Source organism: Daphnia carinata, chromosome 9 (genome assembly GCF_022539665.2).
Source record: "Daphnia carinata strain CSIRO-1 chromosome 9, CSIRO_AGI_Dcar_HiC_V3, whole genome shotgun sequence".
In the NCBI taxonomy this organism is placed as follows: Eukaryota; Metazoa; Arthropoda; class Branchiopoda; order Diplostraca; family Daphniidae; genus Daphnia; species Daphnia carinata.
The window spans coordinates 2,000,239-2,011,069 of NC_081339.1; the positions used below are offsets into that span (position 1 = coordinate 2,000,239).

The 10,831-nt window shown below is 40.1% G+C and overlaps 1 protein-coding gene across 1 annotated transcript; it reads right to left on the reverse strand.

Moving 5' to 3' along the window:
- Positions 1-684, reverse strand: LOC132088287 (probable methyltransferase-like protein 24). The gene is given in 1 exon segment (XM_059496853.1): positions 1-684. A coding segment is annotated over 1 exon segment (684 nt).
- Positions 685-10,831: the final 10,147 nt, after the last annotated feature.

Genomic DNA, 10,831 nt, shown 5'->3' on the forward strand with positions numbered 1-10,831 from the left:
TTACAATTCGCCGTTCAAAGATTTGCTGTTGTACCAAGCAATTTCATAGCCCAATGAGTGTATACCTGTCAAGCCGATCAGCTTGAACGTATCGGTGAACCAAGGATTCATCTTGGAATCGAAACGCACCATGTCCGCTTCCTCGAGTGAGCGAATGATACGGACACGATCGCGAATCCGCTTCAAAGAATCCAAAGGATCTAAATGTATCTCTACGGCCAGCTGACCAATTTTGTCCAACATTCCCCATTTGATTATCTGAGGAATGACTTCACATTCGTCTTTCTCGGTGTCTACTTTTAGGTAGTCTATGACCCTTTCACCATGTCGTTTCTTCAGCATATTGCAGATGGATGTGAGCGAGCGGAGTCGCCATCCTCTTTTGTTCTTCTAGGCTCGGCTATGGAGCCCGAGTTTCAGGAAATTAATGGCTGCACTGCCATCGCGATCGTTCGCCTTCATTGGCGGATCGAAAGCGTAAACTTGACAGCCGTAGCGTTCAATATGAATGTTGAAAGACCATTCATTATTGATACCGAAGGTGTAAACCAGACATTCACTAGTAGGAGGTGCCACTTGCTGAGGGCTGAGACACACGGCTTTCTGGCCGTCTAGTCCCGATGGTTTGTGTTTCATGTGTCCGCCAAAATCGCTTACGAGACCGTGTGGGTATCCATCAGTCATCATCAAGGAAAATGATATTCTCTCGATGAGTGTATACAAGGGATGTGCATTCCAGGGATATCGTGTTTGCAACCCTCTAGCAAACTAGGTCAGTGGTTTTTCATTTATAACGGTTATCGGCCTGGACGAGGTCAAACAAGAAAGTTTGGTTAATGATTTCATGGAACTGTTAGATATAATATTGGACTACCTATTCGATTCCATATACCGTTGCAATCAATTTTGTCTGATGGGTTTATTAAATATTTTTTCATTTCATTAGTTGAATGTTAAACAATATTTGTTATTTAATTATCACACGGTGTACAAAACAAACGGATGAAAAAACTTTCTCTATGTGAATGTCGTTGGTTTATTGTTTTCCTCTATTTTCGCTATTGTGTTCATCGTCAATAGTCATTCATCAATTCATAGTCAATATCAATTGATATTGTTGTCTATTTTAGTCAGTGTTATACGAAATCTATGTGGAGACTCCAGATTTCAGAGGTCTTCACACAATCAAGCAACATAGGTTAGTCACTGAAGTCCTTGAACGTTACTACTTTTTGAGTTTCTTGCCAAGTTTGATGGCACAGTGCCATTGACAGTTTGACGAGCGTTACCTGGGCGACGGTGGTTGAATCACTACGTCCTACTTATTTCTAATCGAAACTGCCATGAACATTATAACAGAAGGAACTGATGGCAAATTGATCATCTTGCCTGTATAACTTTGTACCGTATGAGAAGAGTACCGTATGAGATATCATAAGCTTGTTTGTTGAATTTTTAACTTAATTGGATGCAGTAGATTTCGTTGTTATGTAAGACGGTTCCCTTATACTTTGTAATACAAAATTAGGAAAGACAAACAATATAAACGCCGTACCAGAGCCGATCGGTAGCACCACAGTTACAGGCCGTGGAGCGCTGTCTTTCGTGCATAGGTATCTGATTATACTATGCCAACTACATTGACGATCTTTTTCTGTCACGCAAGTGCCCTCAAGTCACACTTATTCACGTTGCCTCGAAGCAAAGCAAACAAACAATCCACAAGTCACGGACAATAAGAAAAAAAACAACCGGAAAAGCCAAAAGGCAAAAGAGACGACATCGAGTGCCCTAAAATGGGACCAGGAAACATTTCTTTCATACCTGAATCGCGACTTCCGTTACGCAACGCTAGTTAAACATTATTTTCACGGCTTTATTTCTAATAGACGCCTTCGTGGTACACGTCACAAGGAAAATTTTTCAACAATAACGTTGGGTAACTGACGTAATTCCTCACCGTATTCGAGAACACGTAGTTTCGTTATTGCTGATGAATTCACCATGAGCCGTAATTGACTTGAATTCACTACTTCCATTGCTAGAACTAAAGTCAAGGACTATTACGGATTATGCATTTTCCCTGTACTCACCATTATGTTAAACTGTATCATTCTACAAGATTGAAATACGCCTGTCATTTTTTTGTGGGGCAGGCTTGATGGATAAACTCTGCGTGCGTAATTGTCCTGTTAAGCAATCTGCTTTCTTTACACTATTAGATTTCATTTTCGGACAATCACCTGATGATGTTCTTGATCAATCGCCAATTGAAAGGAGCGATCGAGAGACATGAAATAGTCATTAAAAATTAGTTGTGTAATGAGACATTCTTGTGCCGAAGGCAGCACTGCATGGCGGCATCTTTTGTGTTCACTGATCGTGATTTAACAAACGAAATGTAATTTGCATTTTACATTCGGCTTTTATAGTGAGGATTGCAAACTTATATTCACGTTTCAAAATGCAATAATGAAGCAGGTATTAATCAGCTAATTTTAATTAGTTGCATTTTTCTCCCTCTTAGTATGATTCAAAAAGCAGACTAGATGTCCTTATTAAAAATAAACCTAGGAGGATTACCTGAAGCAGGTAGTACCGACATGTCAACCACAGGACATTCGGCCCACATCACGGGTAATGAAGGGAGCAACCACGCGGAATCTTATTGCGACGCGTGATATCCACCTAGGTCGTGGCCGGTATTCCCTGGCCACCCCAACGTAAAGTGTGAGTGGCATCCATTTTATACGGAACTATTCAGCTCAAAAATGGATGCTGCTAGAAGTGCAGATATTCATCGATTTTCTTGCTTTCATAATAATCTGAAACCATTTATCGAAAAAACAAATAATGAAATGTAGGGTTCGCATAAATTTTGTAAATATGAAATAACTCTTTTTCTCGTTAATTTGAAATAATGTATTTAATTAGTATATTATATGACGTAACAGTGTATTGTTTTAGGTGTACGGTTCAAGGTGGGCGGGGCTTATTTCAATGTAAGTGGAAGAACGGCAAGCCGTATTCCTTACATAAGCCTATGCTGAACATGTTCAGCGTTGCCAGTTGTGCTTAAGTAAAAATGTCAGCTTTTACAGTGAGGGCTGGAAACTTATATTCACTTTTCAAAGTGTAGACCGAATAATGAAGCAAGTAATAATCAGCTAATTTTAATTTGTAAATTTTTTTTCCCTCTCAGTATGATTCAAAAGGCAGACCAGATGTCCTTATTCAAAATAAACCTAGGAGGATTATCTGAAGCAGGTAGTCCCGACCTGTCCACCATAGGGCATTCGATCCTCATCTCGGGTCATGGTGGGCACAACCACACGGAAGGGTGGTTTTGGTGAGGACCTCTCCGATCAGCATGGCGACTGCAAACTGACCTGTATGGCCCCGTATAGCCATCACGAAAAGGATGCCTTCTTAAGTGATGATGCCAATCAATCGGTGGTAGTACATGCACACACAGAACTATCACGGCTAACCCCAGAATTGCCAGGAAAATGGAACGTTGAGAAAAACGGCGAATGAGGAGCCATTCAATGTCTACCAAGTATCTCATAGTTTTCCCTTTTTTTGTGTGTTTTTCTTTTTCTTCCAAACTTAGATGCACAAAATATCTGCTTCTGCTCGGTGCAGCCACTTGTTCGTCAACTAACGTTGCAAACTTGGCTATGCAAGGTTCCATCGTCTGACCGTTTAAAATCAGAGGCGTAGCAACTCCTTTTTCGTTCAGCATTTTTGGGTGACATATGTTGAAACTGAGTTTAGTACAGAAAGAACAGGCTGGTTGCGAGATAATATATACTACATAGTACATAAAGCAGAGGAATTTTTTTTTATGGGCTGAACGTCCAAACTGGCTGCTATGGCTTGCCTCCCGCGTTGTTTTCCTGCCCAAATGCGTACGGCGTTCATCAATCTTTTTTTTTTTTTTTTTTGGCTTTGTTTAAATACCACCACGTTTTTTGTGTTGTGCTTTAATAAATTGTTGTAAAAGGGGCAAAATAAACTTTAGATTTACTCCTATATTTGTATTTAGGTAATTTCACTTGTACGTTTTTATTCACAAGAGAGAAAAAGAGAAAATTATGAAAAAATGATCAGCTAGTCGTCGTTTGCGGGATATGCAACAACCACAGCTCTGTCGACTAAGTGTAAAAAAAAGGAAAAATGAAAAAATCCGTTGATGGTTGTACCTCGTTTAAATGCGTTTGTGAAGCGCCTCCGTGGAACCTTGGCGCCCCCCCCCCCCTTGTCTTGGAAAGTATGTAGCTAAAGTTGTAACCATTCTTGACGGGGATTATCTTCCAATTTTACAATTACTTTTTAACGACGATTTTCTTCTTGTCTTCTCTCCTTTAGCCAGACAGTATGCAAACTTCCTACACCCTCCGTTTTTTTACGAAGAAACGGTATTATTCAGTAGAGTAAAGCGAACGAAAACAATAAATTACTCAGTCCGGCACCTTACTACACCACGACGTATGCTGCGCGCAACTACTACAGCGCAAAGGACCCTGAGTACTACACAACAAAAAAAGCCGAGTAGTATTATACAACAACATATGTTGCACCCAGCTACTACACCGAGCCTCCCCAGTATTACATGACTAAATCGCCGGGTTAATACACTACAGCTTCTTACTACACAACTACATATGCCGCTCCGACGTACTCCACAACGACATACGCTACACCGAGCTACTATACTGAAGCTCCCCCTACATATTATGCTGCCCCCAGCTACACCACCACTACAGTTGCCTACTACACGACAACTGAAGCAGCCAAACATTATGTAGCTCCAACTTACTGCACCAAAGCTGCCCCGTCTTACTACGCTGAGCCGACATACTACGCAGAAGCCCCGAAGCCCTACGCTGCCCCAAGTTACTACACTACGGCTGCCCCTTCGTACTACGTGGAACCTACCTACTACACCACAACTTATGCTGCCCCGTCGTACTACACCACAAAGGCTGCTGAATACTACACTACTACGTACGCTGCCCCAGCTTACTACACAGAGGTCCCCATGTATTACAAGACGGAGGCTCCACAATACTACACTACAAAAGCTCTTGAATACACCACAACCTATGCTGCACCAAGCTACTATGCAGAAACCGCGAGGTACTACACCGCCAGTTACGCCGCTCCTTCTTATTACACTGAGGCTCCGCAGTACTACACTGCAAAGGTTTCCGAGTACACAACAACGTATGCTTCGCCAAGTTACTATGCCGAACCTGCCAAGTACTATTCCACTACTTCTGCTGCTCCGGTTTACTACACCGAAGCTCCCCAATACTACAGCACAAAGACCGCTGAATACTACACTACTGTTGCTCCAGAGTATTACACCAAGAAAACTGAGTATTACACAAACACTTGCGCGGCTCCAGCTTACTACGCTGAGGCCACTACGTATTACAAGAGTGAGGCCACACAATACTACACTACGAAGGCTCCCGGGTACTACACCACAACGTATGCTGCACCAAGTTATTACACTGAAGCTCCGATATACTACCCAACAACCTATGCCACTTCTAGCTACTACACCGAGGCACAGAAGTATTATTCAGCTCCAAGCTACTAGCAGACTGAAACCTTCAAATACTACACCACAAAAGCGCCAGAGTACTACACTACTATTTACTTCGCTCCCACTTACTACACCGAGGCGCCAGCTTATTACACAACAACGTACGCCACTCCCAGCTATTACACTGAGCGACCAAATTATTATTAATTGTGAAAATTGCGCTGTCCGTCATGCTCCATGACGGGCTGATTAGATTTTGTGTTATTATCTTCTGTCCTCGTTCCTAAATGAGTATTTCCCTTCCATGTAGTTATGCATTAACTAGTCGTTATAATACGAATGTGCTTTCGAAATCAAATGTTGAATACAGCTATAATGCCGTTACCGAATCCACTTGTTTTTATTCTTTATTACATAAAGAACGAAGACGATTTCAATATGTTTTTGTAAAAACTTTGTAATTTCTGAACACAATTATGCATTAGGACATTAAGAAGACCTATTTTATGAATTTATTTGTTCATTGCATTAGTCCATTAGCATAGTTTCGTTTGTCTGGTTAAAATCTTTCCCTTTGTAATTGAATAGCAGTGTATATTTTTTCAGTTTGCATTTACACCGTTAATGGCTATTTAATAGATCAATTTGACATTTCCACGTTAAGGAAATGATCAAATATTTGGCAAAGATAAAAGTTTTGGTTTGTCAGTTTTTATTTTAGTCATTAGGAAAATAGTCAAAATGGTTGCGCTAAGCACTTGATTGACATGCTAGTATCCTCCAGAACTGTCACGATGTTGGCCCGAATCATATTGCTGTACTATATGATCCCCATCGTGACATCAGCTGAAAGCTCTTACTTCTCTATTCAGTTTTGCATTGGAATGGATGGCCAATTCCATACCAACGCTTGACATTTCGAGTTGTAATTGCTTACAGACTCTTGGTTACTAGCAATCCCAACATTGGGAGGGTGCCATACCCAGTCATTTCAAGTGCCGCTACATTTAGATATACATCCAACTATTATATACAGTGAATCGAATCACCAAAACATGTTAACATAAGTGCGCATTTTCCGTCATAAAACTAACTCTCGTTTAAATTCTGAGAAACTATTACACAATGTGATAAATGAGCATCATCGAGAAAATAGTGGTGAATATTATTCAACGTAGTTAAAAAACAAAAAACTTAACTAAATGTCTAAAGTTTATAATTATTACCTAGCGCTCACGAATTAGGGTGTGGCATCACGCACCGTTAATGATATGCAAGAATCCTCCATATCACCTTGCGGTCGATATCGGCACTAATGCGTTCATGCATTGGCTGGGCTTTGGTGTGGCGTTTTTTTTTTGCACACACCCCCTTAACTATTATGTTTACGGGGCATTTAATCATTTAATCCATATATGATTAGAAGTTTTAATACAGTTTTGTTTTCTCTTACTTCGTTGAATACTGTAGCTTCTGCTGAAATTGGTTGAACGTGGCGACGTTAACGTCGAGCGTCAGCATCTCTATAGCTGGAGATTGTCGACATTCAAGTTGAATCCAGGCAACTTTCTTCCAGACATCTTTCTGTAAATGTATCCAGGCAACATCACAAGTAGCATATGGCAATCTCAAACGAGGGCAGTATAGTACTATCCATCGAATCCCTATGTTACTACCCATCCAAGCAGAAGTTCCTAGCTAAAAATGTGTGATAGTAGTTTACTACCCCTGTTTTTTGTATTAATCTTTCACTACGAATATGGCAAAAAATTTTCATTTCTGAAGGCATCACCTTGAAATTAGTGTATAACTGTAACAACGAAATTGCCGTAAACTTTCTTTTAGCTCATAGCGGCGAATGCTGGAGTCATGGTTTGAAAGTCACGTGAATTACGATCAGTGTCTATTACGGCATGTGCCACTAATCTTTATTCACAAGAACTGGTACAAGGCCCGCCTAATCGCCAGAAGAAACACAATCGAGTGGCCACGGAGATCACTGTCCTGAAATTTCTCCATTGTCCCTGACGTTTTTTAAAAACTCCACAAGGAAGCGTAGTTAACTGCATACATACAAAGATTTAAAAGTGTTTTATTAAGTTATTCGAGGTGCCATCACGAGCCGAATAGAAATGAATTAACGTACACAAAGATGGCATAGGTAGCGAAGCAGTTAGAATCTGGTTGCCCTAGTATTCCATTTGGCTGTTAGAAATGTCGTTATAAAACAGCTGGGTGGCTTGCGAGAGAGCTACATCACCAGTGTGTATATAATCGTCACAACTGAAATAGTTTGTGTTGCCGCCAGCCTTGGGATTTTTATTACTACGTTGCAGTATCGCGCAGTCCCGAACGTATTTCTCTGCCAAGGGATAACTTGAATCCCATATGCGTATCCTAGAGTGCAAACTCCTAAATTGCCGGCGAATTTCAGTGCACGTTAAGTTCATTTCTTGGAATACAAAGAAGTATGTTAGGGCTATAATTTATAACGACTTACTCCAGAATTTGTCGAGTTATTTTATTGTAGGCGTGAATTTTCTCCGAAACAACGTCCGTGCTGTGCGTACTATTACGTGCAAAGAAATCTATCGTAGGATATTGGTGTAGCCAAATGACCTGACTGACATTTGCTAACTGGCCGAGAAGAGGGCCGAGTTCAATGATATTCTTTTGATAAAGCTGGTGGTCTGCTCCGTATTTTCTTAGCACATGCCACGGCGTCATACCTCATATTTAAAGTACGACATACTTTAAAAGCATCATAGCGCGTTACATTGTAAGAGCTTTACCTAAAAAAATGAAATAAGGTCTTTGAGGCGAATCCAGCATGGTGGCCCATTGACGTATAGTCTCTGTGACGTTGTTGTTTAAGAAGGGGCGTTTTTTTGAACGACACTCGCACTCCGAGGATGTTACAGGTAGCTTCAATGTCGAATTTTGAATGCAATGGAATTCGACGAGGAAATAATTTTTTATCATTATCTGGAATTAGCTGAAGGAAAACACATTACTGATGGGAAGAAGACTTGGCGTCAGTTATTGCAATATTTTACCTCAATGAAGTTAAAAAATTGCTGTCGAATTCTTGAATCACCCATGAGTATGCCGCAGCCGACATACTCCTGTTTTTGACATTATTCTACCGCTATTGAAAAATCCGTTCGCCTCTTTTTCGCAACGGAATTCCCTGTGATTAAGAAGATTTCCGATGCAAATGGGTAATACCATTTCCGAAAAAATTTTCCTTGATGGGAAAACAAAGTGGAGAGTGAGCTTTATTAATAGCATAAAGGAAGTTCTAAGAAAAGCTCGACGACACGTTACGGGGTGTATACGGCTGTTATATCTTGGGTTATCGTTTCACTTGGTGTTAACGATGTTCCTGACTTTCTGGTGCCCTCGAATGGATAAACGAAACCGTACAGTAAATTGCCAAGAAAAATGGTGAAAACGAACACAGCCATCGATCCCAATCGATCTTTTAGTTTTCCTGAGTAAATATTCTGTTTTGCAATGATTCCAAATCGTCAGTCAGTTACTCAACGAACGAATTTTCAAAATATACCACCATCTTTGGATGTTTAAGAAGGAAGCTCCAAAAGTCGAGTGAATGTTATTGCCGCTATAGGGCCGCTCAATTCACGTTTTTATTGCAGGTCAACCATCTTGGAGTATCGCTTGGTACACTAATGATCTGCTCATTCACGACATCCGTGTCGAAAGGGGTGAAACGTACACGTTCCTAATTGAAGAAAGTATGAAACTACTGTTACTATGGCAATTGTATGATGACTATTAAACTACCTGTACGATGTAGGTAATGACGTAACAAATTCGGCCCGCTGGCCTCCGCTCTACATGCCGGTTGGTACCAACAAACTGGCGAACATTTCATATTGACAAGTGTGCATGCTTTTGTTTTTCCCAAACCAAAAGTATTGCGGTTCTCCGTTCTTGTCATCCCACTATGAAAAGTCGATACCGTTGAATTGCAATGGGACACTGACAGAACCGTACCAAACGATTTAATTAAAGCAATGGAAGGCAAGTGTTTTATCTGAAATTTAAATTTAAACAAAATGTACCATGATGGATTGTTGGCATTCCCCGGATAATGCGATCAGTGCAGCAATTTGTCTGCTGCATGCACCGTAGTTAAATGGGTGGCCACGAGTGGCCAAAAAAAATGCCTCACAACAAAAGACGGGTAACTTCATTTTAATTCTATTTTTTTTTTATTATAGTCTCGAGGCAGTGTAATATTCAAGCTGGACCCGCGGGGCATCGCGAAAAGGCGGTCGTTTCGGGGTGGAAAACATACATTCTTTTCAAGTGGGGCGGGTTTTCGGGGTAACGGCGGGAACCCGCAATTTTTCAAAATTCTGTCATTATGGAAAAATGTTCAACAATCAGAAAGAAGCATACCATCAACACCATATCTAAAATCCACAAGAGTTATGAAATTAAATGTATTTTTTCATTTGGTAAAAAAAAATATTGTTTTACAAAGTTTCAATAAAAACTCATATAAGAATGAATGAAATGGATTTGACAATGTCCTAACGGGTTTGTAACATTAAACTGCTTTATTGAAGGAACATTAAAAGTATTTCGTAAACACATTAAATTGGGCGTCCATAGCCGAGTGGTTATGGCGTCTGATGATTATCAATGACCCTAGATGAGGCTTAGAGGGATTGAAGTAATGTACATGGAAACATGGGACATGGAACCTGAACTTGGGGCGCGAGTCTACGGTCGATGATCACATTTTTTCCAAATTATGGCATTTGAAAAATAAAATAAAACAAAGGAAAAAGCAAAGTGTAAAATTAGCAATTCGACGTAATTATTTTATTAATAATTAACAATAACTTCTTGTAAATTACAGCGTTATGTCCGTCCAGACGATCGCCAGGGTCAAAGGTTCGAATCGGGACCCACACTGAAACATTTTTTCAGCTTCAATTTTAGATTTTATTACATTTTTAGGTTCGTTGTATGTTTTCGATTCATGGAATGGCTTTCTAGAATTTTTTCAGCTTATTAAGTAGTTTTAACAGGATTTGAAAGATGCATGCTCGTCTTTTCAATGTGCTTCGTGTGGGCATGAATTGTACTAACAAGTTAGGTAATGTGTGTATTAAAGTTAATAGAACCCCGCCTTGATTTTGAAAATTAGAGAAACTTTTTTCATTATTTATGAATCTGGCAACGTTTGGTCTTCAAGCAGACGATGAAACGTGTTTTAAAAGTAAACAAAAACGAACA